General features: G+C 64.0%; 5 protein-coding genes across 5 annotated transcripts; 3 read left to right on the forward strand and 2 right to left on the reverse strand.

The window, feature by feature from the left end:
- Window positions 1–134: 134 nt before the first annotated feature.
- VTJ83DRAFT_2534 (uncharacterized protein) lies at window positions 135–3680 on the forward strand (the record flags this gene model as incomplete). Its single annotated transcript, XM_071008815.1, has 1 exon — window positions 135–3680. One exon carries the CDS (start codon window positions 135–137, stop codon window positions 3678–3680), a length of 3546 nt encoding a protein of 1181 aa, XP_070869074.1.
- An 850-nt stretch (window positions 3681–4530) lies between these two features.
- On the forward strand, window positions 4531–6025 carry VTJ83DRAFT_2535 (uncharacterized protein; the record flags this gene model as incomplete). The annotated part of the gene is made up of 3 exons (XM_071008816.1): window positions 4531–5309; window positions 5521–5675; window positions 5778–6025. The coding sequence occupies 3 exons, from the start codon at window positions 4531–4533 to the stop codon at window positions 6023–6025; spliced, it is 1182 nt and encodes a 393-aa protein (XP_070869075.1).
- A 429-nt stretch (window positions 6026–6454) lies between these two features.
- VTJ83DRAFT_2536 (uncharacterized protein) lies at window positions 6455–8819 on the reverse strand (the record flags this gene model as incomplete). The annotated part of the gene is made up of 3 exons (XM_071008817.1): window positions 6455–6888; window positions 7084–8613; window positions 8708–8819. 3 exons carry the CDS (start codon window positions 8817–8819, stop codon window positions 6455–6457), a joined length of 2076 nt encoding a protein of 691 aa, XP_070869076.1.
- An 876-nt stretch (window positions 8820–9695) lies between these two features.
- Window positions 9696–11793, reverse strand: VTJ83DRAFT_2537 (uncharacterized protein; the record flags this gene model as incomplete). Its single annotated transcript, XM_071008818.1, has 2 exons — window positions 9696–11713; window positions 11766–11793. The coding sequence occupies 2 exons, from the start codon at window positions 11791–11793 to the stop codon at window positions 9696–9698; spliced, it is 2046 nt and encodes a 681-aa protein (XP_070869077.1).
- A 2851-nt stretch (window positions 11794–14644) lies between these two features.
- VTJ83DRAFT_2538 (uncharacterized protein) lies at window positions 14645–17660 on the forward strand (the record flags this gene model as incomplete). The annotated part of the gene is made up of 4 exons (XM_071008819.1): window positions 14645–15109; window positions 15461–16555; window positions 16665–16945; window positions 17120–17660. The coding sequence occupies 4 exons, from the start codon at window positions 14645–14647 to the stop codon at window positions 17658–17660; spliced, it is 2382 nt and encodes a 793-aa protein (XP_070869078.1).
- Window positions 17661–18656: the final 996 nt, after the last annotated feature.

Genomic DNA, 18656 nt, shown 5'->3' on the forward strand with positions numbered 1-18656 from the left:
AATCAACAACAAAACGCTACGGAGATCATCACGGCCTACCTACCCACCTATTTCGATCTCTCCTCGACCTTACCCTTCGCTACCAGCCTACCCTCAACCCTCCACCCCTCTACTTCTCAGAGCATCCGTCCAAGATGTCAACCGACCCACATCCTGAGGCCACGCCGCCACCCGCATCCCCCGGGCCAACAGTCTTCCGTGGACCTGGAGATCCCATCCGCGCCGAGACGGCCACCCACAACGGCCGCCGCGTCACGGTCGTCCGCGACGTCGACGGCAACGTCGTCTACCCGGCCTACATTCCGCCGCAAAGCAAAGCTCCTCCGCTGCCTAGGGGTCCGGAGGCGCAAGCCGCGGATCGGCCGGGGATGCTCTCCCCCAGCGAGCCTGACGATGTGAAGCGCGGGGTGCAACGGGCGGGGGCTGGCGTGTCCGAGGTTGATTGGGCCGGCCGGGACGCCCGCCGTGAGGAGGCGTGCTGGTCGTCATCGTCGTCATCGTCGTCCGATTCCGAGCCAGAGCTGGAGTCGGAGCCCCTGAGCAGGAGGAGACGCAACCGAACTTTCCGGCGCAAAGGAGAAGCGGCCAACGTGAAGAACAAGGGGGAAAAGAAACATGCAGGCGGTGCAGCTCATGCTCATGATCACGACAACGGCAGCAACGATAACGACGACGACGATGATGATGATGACCGCTACCGCCGCTTCCGCCTCTCCAACGAGCACTACCGCACCAAGGGCAAGGTCTCCAAACGCGACGGCCGCCTGTCCATCTCGCTCCGCGACACGAGCACCAAGGGATACCTCGTCAAAGCCATCGGCACCGCCGTGAGAAGGGTGGCTCCGGGGCTGGCCGGAGACTTTGACGAGGCCGCTCGGCCCGAGGCAGGAGAGGCAGACGACAGGGCATCGACGGCAGAGCATCCTCCCTCGCACACGGCACCCGGCAGACGTGCTACGGCTGCCGCTGCCGCTACCGCTCCCGCTGCCGGCGCCGCCGCGCCCGCCGCGCCCCGCCTCAACATCGTCATCATGGTCATCGGCTCCCGCGGCGACGTCCAGCCCTTCGTGCGGCTCGCGCAGCTCCTGCACGCCAAGCACCGCCACCGCGTGCGGATCGCGACGCACCCGGCGTTCCGGGACTTCGTCGCCGCCGAGTGCGGGCCGGGCGTCGAGTTCTTCTCGGTCGGCGGCGACCCGTCCGAGCTCATGGCCTTCATGGTCAAGAACCCGGGCATGATACCGACGGTCGAGTCGGTGCGCGCGGGCGACGTGGGCCGCCGCCGCCGCGCCATGGCCGACATGTTTCGCGGCTTCTGGCGGGCGTGCATCAACGCCGCCGACGACGAGGCCGACGAGGCCGACGAGGCCGGCGCCGGCAACGCGCGCCTCCCGGGCCGCCGCGACCCGTTCGTCGCCGACGCCATCATCGCCAACCCGCCCAGCTTCGCCCACGTGCACTGCGCCGAGGCCCTCGGCGTCCCGCTGCACCTCATGTTCACGTTCCCCTACACGCCGACGCGGGCGTTCCCGCACCCGCTGGCCAACGTGAAAAGGTCCAACGCGGACCCGGGGCACACCAACTGGATCTCGTACCCGCTGGTGGACATGATGGTCTGGCAGGGGCTGGGCGACCTGGTCAACGAGTTCCGGACGCGCACGCTGGGGCTCGATCCCGTGTCGACGCTCTGGGCGCCGGGCGCGACGTACCGCCTGCACGTGCCGTTCACGTACATGATCAGCCCGGGCCTGATGCCCAAGCCGGACGACTGGGGCGACGAGGTCGAGGTGGCGGGGTTCGTCTTCCTCGACCAGGCCGCGTCGTACGAGCCCCCCGAAGCCCTCGCCCGGTTCCTGGAGGGCTGCCCCGACGACGAGCCGCCCATCTACATCGGCTTCGGCTCCATCGTGGTCGACGACCCGGACCGGTTCACCGACATGATCTTCGAGGCGGTCGCCCGCGTCGGCGTGCGCGCCCTGGTGAGCAAAGGCTGGGGCGGCCTCGGCGGGGGCGGCGACGGGAACGGCCGGGTCCCGGACAACGTCTTCCTTCTCGACAGCGCCCCGCACGACTGGCTCTTCCCGCGCGTGCGCGCGTGCGTGATCCACGGCGGCGCGGGCACCACGGCCATGGCGCTCCGGTGCGGCAAGCCGACCATGGTGGTGCCCTTCTTCGGGGACCAGCATTTCTGGGGCGCCATGATCGGGCGCGCGGGAGCGGGGCCGGAGCCGGTGCCGCACAAGCACCTGACGGCGGAGCGGCTGGCCGAGGGGATCAGGTACTGCCTGACGGAGAAGGCGCGCGCGGCCGCGGAGCGGATCGCGAGGGACATCGAGAGGGAGGGGGACGGGGCCGAGAACGCGTGCCGCGCGTTTCACAAGGGGCTGGCGCTGAGCGGGTCCCGGTCGATGCGGTGCGCCCTCCTGCCGGAGCGGGCGGCGGCGTGGAGGGTGCGGGCCACGGGAGCGAAGCTGAGCGCCCTGGCGGCGGAGGTGCTCGTGGCGAGGGGCCTTGTGTCGTGGAAGAAGCTGCAGCTGCTGAGGCACTGCGAGTGGAACGACTTTGAAGGCCCGGGAGAGCCGCTCACGGGGGCGGCCGGGTCGCTGGCGACGTCGGTCGGAGGCATCTTCCGGGGCGTCGGCGGCGTGCCGTATCGGGTGGGCAAGAACGTCAAGAAAAAGAGGAGGCGGGAAAAGGAGGAGGCGGAAAAGAAGAAACAGAAGCATGGCCGCCCCGACGAAGAAGGAGGAGGCTCGGGTGCCCAGGAAAACGGCACCTCCTCCGCCGCCGACGAAGAGGCCCCGCAGGTCGAAACGTCAACGGTGCACGCCATCGACCGGCGCTCCTCCTCGTCGTCGTCCTCCTCCTCCTCCTCTACCGCCACCCGCAGCCCGGCCGAGGAGGTCATCCACCAGGTCGGCCGCGGCGCCGTCCAGTCCGCCACCGCCCTGGCCCGAACGCCGGCGGACCTGATCCTCGCCCTCGCCCAGGGCTTCCACAACGCGCCCCGGCTCTACGGCGACGAGACGGTGCGCCGGCCCACGCGGGTCACGGGCATCCGGTCCGGGCTCCGCGCCGCCCGCCGGGAGCTGGCGTACGGCGTCTACGACGGCTGGACCGGCGTGGTGCGCCATCCCGTGCGCGGCGCTCGGGACGGGGGGGCTCGCGGCTTCGTCTCGGGCGTCGGCATGGGGCTGACGGGGTTCGTGCTCAAGAACCTCGCCGCCGTGGTCGGGCCGGTCGGGTACGGCCTCAAGGGGGTGGTCAAGCAGGCCGAGAGGCGGCGCCGGCCGATCAAGTACATCCGTCGGGCGAGGATGCTGCAGGGGAAGAGGGAGCTTGGAGCTCTCGGGGAGGAGGAGGAGGAGGAGCAGCAGAAGCAAACGAAGAAGCAGGTGGTCGAGGCGGTGACGGCCCGCTGGGCGCTTCTGCGGGAGGCGTGGGAGGAGATAAAGAGAGCGGAGAGGAGGGAGGAGCAGCGGGGCGGAGCCGGCGCGAAGCTCGACCGGAAAGCCAGGCAGCTGAGGAGACGGCCGCGGTGGAGCGTGGCGTTTGAGAACGCGGATGCGGCCCGGGCGGTGCTCGAGGCGCTCAGGGCCGGGGAGGATCTCGACAAGGCGCTGGAAGGTTGCGACGAGGCCATGGAGGTGGTCGACATGCGGCCTTGTGCAGGGTGTTGAGCTGGGAGGGAGCTTGTTGGGGATGTATTAGAGCTCAGGGGCTGAGGGAGGGGGGGGGATTTTGATAGGGACAACAAACATGGAACCGCCTTGGGCCAACCTCCGCCGCCATGTTGAGGTTGAAACGGCGTTCATGATGTTGACTCCTTACCTCATAAAAGACAAGCACGTCTAATTTCGACACGGTTGAAATGATTCCGTTCTTGCGTACGTGCCCCTGTCAACGCCAATCCTGCACGTTGGCTGATCCATCATCGCCGCCGTCTTTGCATTCGGGTCCGCCGGCAGCATCAGCGCCAATGGCCATGCTCGTCAGCACTCCAAAGGCGCTTAAGCGGCCAAAGGCGTGCTGCTGGCACCGAGTCTTTTTTGCCTTTTTGACTGGTTCCGACCGACATCATGCGCCCCGGATGTGCGGCCGTCATCATCCCAATCGCTTGGAGGTTGCTGAGTGAGCACCGCCCACCCCCTTGCGTCCTCGTGGAACATGCGCGACCTGGACTCCCCTCGAGCCTAAAGGAGGCATCCAACGCTTCCCATAAGGTAGGTAGCCTGGTATCGCCGAGCCCGGTTTCTGTGACATGTTGCTCTGCCCAGGGCTTTGCTGTGCATGTCGCTTCGGCCTGTCCCAGGGCTTCTCCCTCCTCTTGTTTTCCTCGTCCCCGCTCGCAGCGTATCAAGAGCGTGACGTGACACAGGCGCCATCGAAGGGTCCGACCGATATCCAGGATCAAAAGCAACGCCGCGAGGGACACGATACCCTGGTGGAAGCTCGAGCGTCACCGCCATGCCCTGTACGCCGGCGACTTGAGCACACGACGAAGCGAAGAAAGCCATCCCCGCGGCTACGATGGACGAACGGGGGGCCCTCCACCAGCACCTCGTCGCCGAGTCCCGCTTCCCTCGCTCCCTGCGCGGCCCCTTTGCCACGCGACACATCAGCCGGCTCTTCCACGGCCGCGATATGGAGCTGGCGCCTGTGAGGCCAACCTTTGAGGAGCTAACCGCCAACCCAACCCCCGAGGTCAGCACCGCAGCCACGTCCACATCCACCGCCGCCGCGACGAGACACATCGGCACATCCACCCCCTCCTCCCTTTACAGCCAATCTTCCTCGGCCGGCCTGATCCCCTCCGTCCCTACCACGCCCTTGCCGCCTGTCGATCCAGCCCTCGGAGGAGGTCTCAAAACGTGGGAGAGCTTCCACCACTACCACTACCAACAACAGCAGCTTCAGCAGCTTCAGTATCACGACCCGCCATCCTTTCTCCTCCAGCAACACCCTTCCCAAAAGTTCTACCACCACCACGACCACCACCAGCACCGCCACCATACCCACGGCAGCCCCTCCTGGGACGGGACCTGGGCCGGCGCGTCGCAGACCAACCTGCACAGCTACTGCGATCCCTCCAGCCCGTTTGACTCGCGCCCGCTGGTGGAGGGGGGCAGCGACGGGGGTTGGACCGGGAAGCCTGGGAAGAAGAGGCCTTGGAAGCCCGGGGAGAAGGAGGAGAAACGGGTTTGCGGGGTGAAGAGGTTTGCTTTCTGGTTTGCGGCGGCGGCGGTGGCGTTTGTGGTGGTCGTGGGCGTGTCTGTGGGGGTTGGGGTCGGCGTGGGCTTGTCGGGGAGGTGAGTTTGTTTGTTTCTTTTGCCGTCGTTCAGGTGTTCAAGGGGGGAAGAAGGAAAAGAACCAAGGCTCGGACCGGACCGGACCGGACCGGACGCGAGGCGGGCAGAGGCCGTCGTGGTTTCTACCTGTCCGCGAGGCTTCCTTGGGCTTTGGCCGTTTTGTTGTCTCGTTCCAGGGAGGTGTCGACGATGTATTAACCACCCCTCGCAGCCCATCCTCGCCGACCCCGACATCAACACGCGCCGTTCCCACGCCCGTCGCCACGGCCAACCCCTCCGCCTCCATGTCGTGCCCCGGAAACGACCGCACGCTCTACCTCGCGCCACAGAATTCGCAAAAGAAATTCCTTTTGATGTGCGGCCGCGGTACGTCGTCCACCTTTTGTGGGGGGGGGGGGGGATCTTGAACCCAGCTCTGTGCGCCTCCAGTCCCTAGCGGCTAACACCTGGGCCTCTTGCGTCACGCAGACTACCACTCCAGAAACGGCACCCAAGAGCTCTACAACGCCCCCGCCTCCACCCTCAAAGAGTGTCTTGAGCTGTGCGCCATGCAGGAGGGCTGCCTCGGCGCGGGCTGGGGCCGCAGCGGCAAGGTGGCGAGCGGCAAGCCGGTGTGCTGGCTCAAGGGGCAGCTCGGCAGCCACCACGATGCGCCGCTGTGGAGCTTTTTGATGCTGGACGATGGGAGCCTCGGTGGGGACGCGGCCGCGAGGTGACGGGGTCGTTTGGGAGGGGGGGGGGTGGGAGAGGGATGACAAGCAAGGAAAAGGATACCGGCGCGTGATAGGGACGGGGCGGTTGCGCCGTGGGTGGCGTCTGGGATGGAGAATAGTATCCATCCCTCCTTGCCTCGGGTATGTTATGATGCGTGTGCTACACGCCGTACGAACGGCTGGGAGGTGGCGCGCGAGGACTGCTGCTCCCAGTGCTTGTAATGCGTTTGCGTAGAGTGTAGAAATAATACTTGGCCCAGGTAGGTTGGGTTGCGTGTACTTTGTACTTACAGAGACGGTTTCTTGCTGGTCAAGGGGGGGCAAGGTTACATAGTATATCAAAAGAAACGATGACCTGGCCAAAGAAGCTACGTACACATCAAGCTCCTCCGACATCACCCAACCCCTTCTTGCTCCCCTTTTCTCTCTCCTTTAGCGCTTCTTCAGGTAGTAATCCAGCCCCAGCCCCAGGGCCGCGCACTGCTTCTCGTCCCGGAAGCCGCTCATCCTCGAGCGCGGCCAATCCAGGACGCGCAGCGCCAGCTTCCGCTTGGTGCTGGGCTCCCAGCGGCCGTCGCGGCCCTCGACGATCTTGAGCGTGGCGTCGTAGCCGCGGGCGCGCAGGAAGGCCCTGTCCGGGTTCGGGTCGCCCTGGCGCGCAAAGGCGGCGAAGCTGTCGAGGACGTACTGCTCAAAGGGCAGGTCGCCGGCGTCGCGCATGGGGAAGCCCTCGCGGTGCAGGTTGCCAAAGACGTAGAGGAGCTCGCCCGAGTGGCACTTGAGGTACGGCTTGGACGGGTCGCCGAAGGGGTGCGTCTCGGTGACGGGCGCGTCGCAGACGTCGAGCTGCGGCCAGCCCTTGACTTCTACAAGCACGTAGGGAGAGAGGATGGGTTAGCCAGCTCTCTCTTTTTTTTTTTCTCTCTTCTTTTCTCTCTCTCTCTCTTCCTCTTCTTTCTTTTCACCTCTCTCTCTCTTCTCTTTTCTCTCTCTCTCTCTCTCTCGCTCCGGTCTGTGGGGGACAACCAAAAGAAATAAGAAGATAAAAAAAAGACACTTACGATACGTCCGATCAAACTCGTAATACCACACCTTGTCCCACCTCCCGTTGACCAACCCGGCGTACGTCGTGGCCTGGTCGATGCAGCGGAACACGCCGTCGGTGGCGATGCGCGACGCCTGGTTGAAGAGGTCGAGCGTGGCGTTGCCCGTCTTTTCCACGGCGAAGAGGGCCTCGGGCGGCACGGGAAGGCCGACGCTCGTCAGGTACTCGGAGCGGTTCGCCGCGGGGGCGCCGGCGCCGGGGAAGGCGATGAAGGGGGCGCCGTCGTCGCGGGTGATGCCGAGCATGACGTTGACCTTGTCGCGCGGGGCGCTCCTCGAAACGTCGAGCTCGGGCCCCGTGAGGTAGGTGCCGTCGACGACGAGGAAGCGGGCGTCGCCGGCGGCGACGACCTGGTGGGCCGGCAGGGCGCGCAGGCAGTCGACCTGGGAGCGGGCGCCGGCGCAGCCCGCGTTGGCGAGGAGCTGGCGGCCGACGACGTCGAGCTGCTCGTCGATGGTGTAGTAGCGCGAGTAGGTGGCGCCGTACTGGATGCCGCCGAGGTTGCTGAGGAGGATGGCGTTGGCGAACTTGCCGCGGGCCTTGGGGGAGGCGAGCAGGGCGCGGACCGAGCCGGCGCCGGCCGACTGGCCAAAGACGGTGACGCGGTCCGGGTCGCCGCCGAGGGCGCGGATGTTGGCGCGCACCCAGTCGAGCGCCGTGACCTGGTCGGCCAGGCCAAAGTTGCCGTTGGTCTTGCCGTCCTTGAGGGCCAGGAAGCCGAGCGCGTTGAGGCGGTAGTTGATGGCGACCACGACCATGTCGCCGCGCGAGGCCATGTTGCCGCCGTCAAAGGTCTGGTCGCCGGCGGTGCCGCCGATGAAGGCGCCGCCGTGGATCCAGACGGCGACGGGCCGGAGGGACCCCTTGGGCGGCGGGGCGTTGGGGTTCGGGAGGTACGGGGTCCAGACGTTGAGGAACAGGCAGTCCTCGCTGCCGGCGTCGGAGCCCTGGACGCACTGCGAGCCGTACGCGAGGGCCGACGCCGCCTCGCCGGAGCCCCGGAACAGGGTCGGGTAGGTGAACCTCGGCGGCTGCGGCGCGAAGCGGATGCCGAGGAACCGGAACGACAGGCGGTCCCGGAAGCCCGTGATGGTTTGGTTGTTGACCTCGAGGCTGATCTGCCAGCGGGCGCCGGCGTCCTGCGAGCTCGTGTTGGAGAAGGGCGCCGAGTTGGTGCAGAAGCCGCGGAGCCGCTCGCCGGGGCCGGCCTTGCTCGGGCCGCCCGAGGCGCTCACCGCGGCGCCGCCCGAGCCAGACGCCACCCAGAACCGCGACCGGTCGTCCGCGGCGCCCGCGTACTTGAGGTAGTCGGAGAAGGGGAGCGCCGACCCGCTCCCGCTCCTGCTCCCGCTCCTCTTGACGCGGCCCTTGCGAAGCCGAGGCTTCCAGAGCTGCTCGCCCAGCTTGGCGCAGACGTTCTGGGAGACGTGCTGCAACGGGCGAGCGTCGGTCAGGATCACGGCTTCGGCATCGGGGCTGGCCGGTCCTGCGAAGGGGTGAGGAGATGTTCGCCAAGAGGAGGGAGGGGGGGGGGGGGGGGGAGAAAAGAGAGGGCTACGAAGATGGGCAGGCGGACGAACCTTGGAGGTCGTTGTTGGCAAGGATGGTGAGCGACGTGTCGAGCTTCTTGAGCGACTCGCCGGCGGCCATGCCGGCCAAGGCCGCAAGGGCGAGGGTGGTGACGAGCTGCATCTCGGGCAAGGAGAGGGCAGGCAGGCTACACAACCGAAGAGATGCGACACGGCGAGGACGAAGCCTGGCGGCCGTGACGGAGAGGAAGAGAGGAAGAGAAGAGGGAAGGGGGAGGGGGGGGGAGGGGAGGGGGGATATTCTTTCACACCGAACGACGGCGCCGGCACGGCGGACCCAACTCCGTCGGTTCCTGAGAATGGCCACCAGCGGACACCAGCAGCGCGTCTTGTCGATTCCATTTTTACGTCTCGGCTACGGCTAGCTACTAACTATAGTACTACAGCACAGCAGCAAGGCGGGGGTGCGAGGATGCGAGGATGCGAGGATGGAAACCAGGATGCGTCGTAGCGATCGAGTCGGGTTGTCACCATGATTATCCGTGACGGCGGTTTCTGGGATCCGACACGCTGCGAACCGGGCCAGGTTCCCGGGGCTTCCCGCCTTGTCGCCACGCGGAACGAAAGCTTGTCGCCCGAGGGAATGCAGGACGTTTGCGGTGAGAGTAACATCGTGCCTGGATTTCCCCCCATAGGCTAAATAGAAAGGGGGGAGGGGGGGGTGGAAGGGTGACACGCCGGCACGTGGGGCTAGAATGGACGGCGACGCCGAGACCCGAGAGATACTAGTACACACACTCGGTGATGCAAGGTGAAGTGAAGCTGTGAGCCCCCTCCTTGGTTACGTAGGGACGCATGTATAGGCAGGCAGACAGATAGATAGACGGACAGACGGACAGATAGACAGACAGACAAACAGACAGACACACAGACAGACATACTTACGCGCTGGGACTTGTTGCGTTGGACGCAGGCATGTGCAGCTAGCTATATAGCTGGTTGGGGCGCGGGGAACGAAACGACGGTTAGGTAGAGAATCTCAGATCCGGATGGCTCCCAGCCGCTTGACCACCTCCTCGTGAAGCACCATGGAGAGACGGGCGGCGACGGCGTCGTCGGTCTCGTCGTCGCCGTCGTCGCCGCCGGCCAGGCCGAGCTCCGGGCCGCCGGCGATGCACTTGCGGGCGGCGGTCTCGTAGAGGGAGCCCATGCAGGCGCCGAGGTCGGCGATGCGGTCGGGCTCGAGCAGGCGGTCGCGGACCTTGAGGGCGATGGAGGGCCGGCCGCGGGCGGCGTTGGTGTCGATGGCGAGGACCCGCTCGATCGGGGCCCAGTGGGCGATCTCGACAAAGAGCACGCCGAGGCTGTAGATGTCGAAGCTGCGCTTGAAGCGCCCGCGGCCCTCGAGGGCGGCGGACTGGGCGAGCGGGTGGCGGTACAGGTTGAAGGCGGCGTCGTCGGACGGGACGTCGGTCATCTCGTCGGCGCGGGCGGGGCGCGAGAAGTCGAAGCCCGACAGGTAGGGCTTGGCGTAGTCGACCTGGCCGTCGGTGGTCTGGAAGAAGATGACGTTGTGGCTGCGCAGGCCCTTGTGCAGCCAGTTGACGGCGTGCAGGTGCAGCAGGCAGCTGCCGACGGCGTGGGCGAGCTTGACGCGGTCGGTGACGCGGGGCTTGCGCGCCGTTTCCAGCAGCTCCCGGAGGCAGATGGGAGGCAGGGTCGCGTGGAGGTTGGCGTCGAGGGGCCGCTCAAAGACGAGACCGAGCCGCCGGTTGAGGATGTCGTCGTCGTCGTTCTCGTCGTCGTCGTCGTCGTTGTCCTCCTCGCCCCCGGAGCTCCCCTTGCCCTTGTCAAAGAAGCCGAGGCAGTGCGGCGTGCGAAAGGCCGAGGGCTTGGGGGAGTGGTTCAGCAGGGCGGCCAGCTCCCAGACGCGCTGGTGGATGACGTCCTTGGGCGGCGACAGGTCGCCGGGCCTCTGGCAGTCGTACTCCTTCCACTCGACCCAGACGCGCTTGGCGGTGCCGTCGGGGAGGCGGAGGGTGGCGCCGCAGCGCGGGGCGTCCGAGTCCTCGTCGGCCGGGTCGATGTGGACGGCGGCGCGGTCCAGGATGAGGGAGCGCTTCAGGGGCACCGGGGTCAGGTCGAGCGACTTGGCCGCGTCGCTGTCGCAGGCGTTGTTGTCCTTGTTGCCGTTGTCGTCGTCGTTGTCGCGGCCCCGGGACTCGATGGACTCGCTGAAGGCCTTGAACTTGGCGAGCTGGGACAGCAGCTGGAGGCCGTCGTCGTTGGCGGACTTTTGGGCGGCCAGCATCTGGGCGGGGAGCGGAGAAGCGGAAGCGGCGTTGTTGGTGGTGGTGGAGGAGGAGGAGGAGGAGGAGGAGGAGGAGGCGGAGGCGAGCTGGATGTTGAGGGCCATGACGAGGCGGGACAGGTCCGAGATCTTGTGGTGGAGCTGCAGGACGCCGCGGTGGGTGTCGAGGACGGTGTCGTGGATCTCGACCTGCATGCGGGCGTCGAGGATGCCCGTCATGCTGTCGTTGAGGGTGGAGAAGCGGGACAGGAGGAGCTCGAAGGCGGCCTTGTCGAAGGAGGCCCAGCGGAGGCGCTGGACGGCGTCGTGGGAGCCGGACCGGAGGCTCCGCATGGCCTTCTTGATGAAGTCGCGGCGGCGCGGAGGCAGGGGGAACTGGGCCTCGGCGGCATCCTGTTCGGGCTTGTGCAGGACGCCGTCGGGGTCGGGGACGGTCTGGAGCCGCTGGTTGCGGAGCTGGTGCTCGCGGAACTCCTTGAAGAGGCAGTCGACCTGGACCAGCAGGTCGAGGATGGTCTGGCGGTGCAGGACAAAGGTGTTGGACGCGAGCACCTTTTCCCGGTTCTCTGCGTCGAGGTCGAGGAGGCCCGACGTCTCGCTCCAGGCGAAGAGGCGCTGCTGCTCCATGCGGAGCCGCAGGTTGAGGTACCTGCAGTCATTGGGGAAGTTGAGGGCCGTGACGAGCAGCTGGATCCCCTGAACGCAGCTCTGGTAGACCTGCAGGCCGATGCTGGCGACGCTGATGGCTGGGGGGGGGAGGTCAGCCGGGTTGCCAGAGCTTGTCCGCAACGCACTCACCAAGGCCTGCGATCGACACCGGATCCATGGGCGTGAACGAGAGGAGGAGCAGAGAGAATATATAAAATGGAACAATGAGCCCCCAACCCCAACCGTGGGCGACGAGGGCGACCAGGACGACGACGACGACGACGACGACGACGACGACGACCCGGGACGCAGCCGAACAAACCTCCCCGCCCCCAAGATGATTTCGCGGGGCCTTGGGAGAAAGAAGCCAGCGCCCGAGTTCGCTTGCGGTCTGGACGAGCTCCTAGTTCCGAGGTCTACTACAGTACACCACGGCTGCCAGGGACACCGGTATATTCTCGCTTCATGATGAAGCCTTGATGGTCATGACAGCGGAGGGGTTTCTGAATGAACCGCTTCCCCTCCTCCCTCCAGCCCCCACTCCCCTGCGATGTAACTTCACTTTGGATGGCGAGATGGGCCTCAGGGACCGACGCCAACGAAAGCGGTGCGCGTCTTGGCACAGCAACAAGCCATCTTGAGTCCCGTTCCAATGATATAACTACCCCTACTTTCTCCTCTTTTCTCCTCAACACGGCCGTCTCAGAAGGGATGGAATAATTATCCTTCCTTCCAACCTCTGACGCATGAGAGGACCCGAGGAAAAAAAGAAAAGGAAAAAAAGCGAGAGGATCTGAGATTTCTTGGTGAAGAGGTGCGGCGGGTTAAAGGGGGTTCGCTCAACCTGCTGTTGGGGAGGATGGGCATGTTTCAACCACTAACTAATAACCATGTACATACACGGTAGCTACTGTGTACGCAGTACGCAGTACGCAGGATGTACAAGTGCTCTACCAATTAGTTACCCTTTCGGGACGACAACAGGAGGATTGGCATCCACCCTCACCCTCACCCTCAACCCCCCCCCCCCCCCCCCCGGAGATTCAACCGACACACAGCTCTGACCGTGATCGGGCAGCATGTCCAGTCCGGCGTACATGTGTAGCACACGTGTACATACGTGTACTGCGTAGAGGCAGGCCTGGGCTTGGGGGTGGTGGGAAAAAAGCATGTTCGAGCCATGCTCGAGCCCATGCTCGCCGTCGCCCTCCGCCTGCGGGTCATGCCAAAAACCGGCAACGGTTTCAAAAATGGAAACGCAAAAGGCCAATCAGCAGGGCCGGCCACCCACCGGGGGGCGGCTGAGCCCTGGGCGGCGGCGTCAATGCGTTGAGACGGCGTTCTTGCGGGTGTCGGATGGTGCTGGTGTTTTTTTTTTTTTTTTTTATTCTTGGTTGCTTTGTTTCGCAACGAACGAGGCCCCCCAGAATCGTCGGCAACCCAGGGACCAGGTAACGTTACGCAGTACTGCGTAGGTAGTTGCTTCGAACAAGTGGAAGCTTTGATTTTTCTTCTGTCTCAACATTTGCGACTCCACAGTGGAGGCTGTCTAAGTTGATCTTCATCTCCTCTCCGCTCGGCGGGTTCTTTTTGGTTCACGTTTTCCAGACCCTTTTCTCTCTCTCTCTCTCTCTCTCTCTCTCTCTCTCTTTCTGCAGGGTCTGGCCCCCCGACGCCCGCGAGACCTTGTCCCCCATGTCCCATGTCCCATGTCAGCCATTCGGCAATCTCCCGTCAACCTTTGCCAAGGCGTTGCACGGAGCGTTCCCCTTGCGGACCCTGGCTGGGCCTGTCGATCCCTGGACAACGCATGCGTACCTCTCCTGGTGCTGCAGCAGGCACTGTATAGTACGCAGCATACGTTGGCTCTCTTACTGTGTGCACAGGCTTTTCCAGAGGTACGCACCTCAAGTCCTCAAGAAGGTAGGTAGGTACCTAGGTACCCAATGGACCATGATAGCTACCTATCTCTGGACAAGAGCCAAAAAGCTTTTACCTGGTACCATGGTTAGGATCTGAGCGAGCTCCCCCCCGTCTCACTCACTCCCTGAGGCCTGAGGTTCGGTGATGTACCCTAGGCATTTCCATGCGCCTACTGTGTAGTTTGTATGCCTACAAACACCAGTACCTAGGTAAGGTACCTAGCTTGTGGCCTGCCGCAGGGAGGTGGCCTGCAAAGGGAAACCAGGAAACCAGCCCAGCCCACGGAAACGTCAGCCAGGTCCGCTTGTACTTGTGTACGCAGTAGGGTACCTAAGGTACCTAAGGAGGTACAGCGCCTGACCTGTCTGCTGCGTCCTCGGACCTGACCCCAAGGGACTTGCACCGTAGATGCGCAGTAACGAACCGGAGTGCTATACATACTGCGTACACAGTATCTCTGGTAGTGAATACACACCAAGGTAAGGGACCCTGCCCTGGGCTACCTACCCGCATCCCCATAGGTACCCATAGGTACCCTGTCCCCCCGATTGGCTGCTGATGGACGAAAGTTGACGCTTGTTTTTTTTTCTTTTTGCTTTGCTCTCCCTTTACGGGGTTCCAGATTTCCGCTGGGTCTTCCACCGGCATTTGCCCGTTGGGTGTACCGTGTACTGTGTAACTATTGGCGGTACATGGGCTAGCCACGCGAATGGAAGTATGTACGGGCTCCGGTCCTCATCAACAGTGAACAAAGCCCAGCAGCAACCCCCGGGGGCCATCCTCATCGTCACCGGGTCCATCACTTGGTCCACCCCCCCCCCCCCCCTCCCCTCACCCCGAAATCCCAAATCCCCGCCATTCTCGGGCCAATCTCTTACATAGCTCCCGACCAGCCCGCGCCCATCTGCATCACATTTCCCCCCGTTGTCCAGCTCCCATTGCATCCCTCCCTCCCCCCCCCACATCTTCGCCGACTCCCCCCCCCCCCTTTTTTATTCCCTTTTGGTCCTTGGTTTTTTTTTCACACCAACCAACTCTTTATCTCATACTCTGGAAAACGCATCCCTGTGCGTCAACCGGCGACCAAGCTAAATTACCATCGCCTGATGTTCCTGCATCCCGACGCAAAGCTGGTGGCCGACGCCGAGCATCAAACCATGGACTCGTACCTGGTGGGCGCCGTCGCTGCTACGGCGGCTGCCGTCGCCCCACCGCTCTCAGCGGCCTCGGCCTCCTCCACTAGCGGCTCGCCGTCCGTCTCGGTGTCCTGCGACAGCCCCGAAACGGCGACCTCGTGCTCGACGACGTCCCCGATGACTTCGGCGACCACCAGCTCCGGAGGTTACCTCCACCAGCACCAGCACCACCAGCCCCAGCACCACCAGCACCAGCATTACCAGCCCAAGCAACCGCCCCCAAACCAGCACCAGCCCCTGAACCAGCCCCCGAACCAGCAACCCGCTGCCACCGCTGCCTCCACCACCACCACCACCACCACCAGCACCACCACCGCTACCCCCGCCGCCGCCGGTGCTACCGTTCCCTCGGTTCCCTCGGCCTGTCTTGCCTGTGTAAGTGGCCCATGTCGCTTTTGAACAAAGCAGCCGCCCGCGCCATGTTTCATTCGGCGACGAGGACGACAACGACGAGGACGGCGGCGACGACAATCATGTCTGTCGGGGACGTGGCTGCAGTTTCGACGCCGACGCCGACGCCGTCCTCGCTTCGCGGCGGAGGAGTGGAGCCCTTGGAATTCCATCCTGTTTTTTTCACCCCTCCATGTCTGTGTCTTGTCGTCGTCGTCGTTGTTGTTGTTTCTGTTGTTGCCTCTAGTTTCCCTTTTGGGCTTCGCCGATGTGTCGGGGATGCTGAACCTGACGAGAACCCCGGGCTGATCGTTTGCAAATCGTGCCAATCCGCAGCGCGGCAAGCATCTCAAGTGCGACGGCACCAACCCTTGCGCCCGCTGCATCGCCTCGGGCGTCGAGTGTCGCTATGTCCCGTCGCGCCGTGGCTACAAGGGCCCGCGCCGGAACACGGCCGCCAACCCCCACAAGCGCCGCGCCTCGTCGTCCCCGGATTATGCCGGCCCGGATGACTCGTGTCCCATGCTGCTGGGTCACCACCATGCCGGGGGCCTGTCCTCCCTGGGGGCAAGCCCCGTGGATGCCATGGCCGCCGCCGCCGCCGCCGCCGCCGCCGCCGCCTTCAACCCGGCCCTCGTCTTCCCGGAACAGTCCCCGGGCTCTTATAGCGCCGCCTCCCCCATGACCAACGTGTCCTTGTTCCGCAACCCCTACGTCGCCATGATGGATCCCAACGCGCTGGCTCTTACCACCACCACCACCGCCGGCACCACCGCCGCCGCTACCACCGCCGCCGCCACCGCCTCCACCACGGGAGCGGGCTCGCCCGCCCTCCAGACCTCGGTCGTCCCCGCCCCTCCCGTCCAGCCGCCCGGACCGACCCTCGCCGAACGTTGCTTCGACGCCTTTTACCACTACTTCCACGCGGGGCACCCCTTTGTGCTCCCCCGGGACCACTTCCTGCGCCTGCTCAAGGATGGCTCCGCCTCCCCCAACGTCGGCCTCGTCCTGGCCGCCATGAAGTACATCGGCTCGCTCTACGTCGAGTCGGCCGGCCCCGCCAAGGCCACCTACCTCGACGACGCCCTGCGCCTGTGCTACCAGCCGGGCGTCGCCCACGACGGCTTCCTGGTCCAGGCCCTGCTGCTGCTCACCATCGGCCTTGACGGCCAGTGCGACCAGGCCAAGGCCCGCGAGCTGCTCGCCGACTGCGAGCGCTTCGCCATCGACATCGGCCTGCACAAGCGCGACTTTGCCGTCCAGAGGGGGCGCGGCAACCCCGTGCTCGAGGAGAGCTGGCGGAGGACCTGGTGGGATCTCTACGTCTGCGACGGCATGATCGCCGGCGTCCACCGCATCACAAAGTTTTTGCTCTTTGACGTCGACACCGACGTCGGCCTGCCCTGCGAGGAGCAGCAGTATCTGTCAGGGGTACGTTGGGCTCGCTCTGCCACCACCACCACCCACCGAAGCCCCTGCATGCACCTCCATTCTCCCCCCAAACATGGCTGACTTTTTTTTTTTCTCTCTGTCTCTGTAGCGCATCCCCTCGCCCATGTACCTCGAGGACATGGAAGACGAGACCTTTTCCGACGACGAGCGCGAGTTCTCGTCGTTTGCGTACCGCATCGCCGCCATCCGCAACCTCGGCCGCATGATGCGCATGCCGCCCGTCACCTTCCCCGACGACCCGGTCGTCGACCGCGTGCAATCGCTGCTGACCAACTGGCGCATCCATCTGCCCGACACGAAGCGTGACGACCTGAGCAAGAACTGCCAGCTCGACGAGATGATGTTCCAGGCGCACTTTATCACCAACGCGTATGTTTTTTTTTTTTTTTTTTTTTTTTTTTTGGAGGGGGTGGAGGGGGTGGAGGGGTGGCTTTGACTCCTCCCTCCTCGCTATGCTACTGCTTCTAGTATTTCTATGCCACCACGCACACTACTAGCCAGGGAGAAATAGGATGCTGACAAAAACGTTCTCACCAACCACAGCTGCACCATCATCCTCCACCAACCGCTCTCCCAGCTCGACACCTCCCCCACCCAAGCCGTCAACTCGTGCGCTCCGCACCGCCCCGTGCCCGCCGGCGACGGCGGCTTCAACGCCCACACGCGCCACACCCTGGCCGCCGCGGCCGAGATCTCCAAGATGATCACCCAGGCCGTGCCCATCACGTCGCACACCCACTTCTTCACGTGCGTCATCACGCTGTCGTCCATCGTCCACCTGTCGCGCTGGGCCCAGTACATGATCGACGACGAGGCCCACCTGCGCCAGCAGATCCGCCTCAACATCGGCGCGCTGCGGCGCCTGAGCCGCGTCTGGCGCGCCGCCGACACGGCCTGGGGCCAGGTCAAAGGGGTCGCCCAGGACATCTACCGCGCCAAGAAGGCCCACCAGATCAGCCCGGCCTTCTGGGTCGGCTTCAGCCAGGAGCAAATGATCAACAGCATCAACGCCGACGAGGGCATCATGAGCGAGTTCAACGCCGTCCAGTCCGTCATGGGCGGCGGTCGGATCGGGAGCGGTTGATGTGGTGGTTTTTTTTTTTTTTTTTTTTTTTTATTGATGACGATGATGGATGGGCTTGGGCGAAAGGGGGGGGGGAAGGGTCGGCGCCTCTTTCTCTCTCCCTTCCTCCCTCCCTCTCTCACCCTCTATCTCTCTCTCTCTCTCTCTGTGTGTGCGTTTTGTGCCATGATATGATAATGTGTGGGGTGTGTTTTTTTTAATGCTTTGTTTGGTATAGCAGGTTTTGGTGTTGATTTTGACCTTTTTTTCTTGGGATGGATGGATGGATGGATACGGGGATTTTTCTTTTCGGTTCAAATAAACCCCCGCCCCGCCCCTTTTGGCTTGGGCTTGGGGAGGTCGGCGAAAGGAAAGGGTCTGTCTATCTGGCTGGATATACGGGGAAATGCCTGAAACAAGGCGTTGGATAGCATTGGTATTTTGGATACGGATACCTTGGGTAGTAACGGTATGGCACGGATGGATGGGCTAGGGAAGTCGTGGGGGGAATAGTAGGATCCTCCTTGCGTGTCTACTACGTCAGGCAGTTTACCACAGACGCTGTAATTGTTTTTTTTATACCTCTCTGCTTTCGTATCTTGTCCTTGGAGGGTTTTTATATATCTATCCTCCAGGGTCTTTCCACCTTTTGCCCATTTTGCAAAGCGCCTTAGCCTGAACATCAGCCGATTCCCCGGCGCTCCATCTCTCTTGGACAACGCGGACAGGAACAAGTTGGTACCTAGAGAAAGCCTTGGCTCCAGGACGACCATGAACGATGCGATCGCTCACGCTCACGGCTTCCAGCCCGGCTTCGACCAGCTTCGACGACGCCAGTGACCAGCATCGACCCTCGGCCCTGCAGCTTGTGCAGGCACCAGTTCCTTGCTGCTGCGTCAAAGGTGCTTGGGCCGAAGGAGGGGGGGAGTGGCCGAAAGGGAAAAAAAAAAAAAGGGGGGGGGGGGGGGGTGTAAACAACCTCCCTCGGCCTCCTCGGGCATCACGACGAACCTGTCT

The sequence above is a fragment of the Remersonia thermophila genome, chromosome 2 (assembly GCF_042764415.1).
Source record: "Remersonia thermophila strain ATCC 22073 chromosome 2, whole genome shotgun sequence".
NCBI lineage: Eukaryota > Fungi > Ascomycota > Sordariomycetes > Sordariales > Chaetomiaceae > Remersonia > Remersonia thermophila.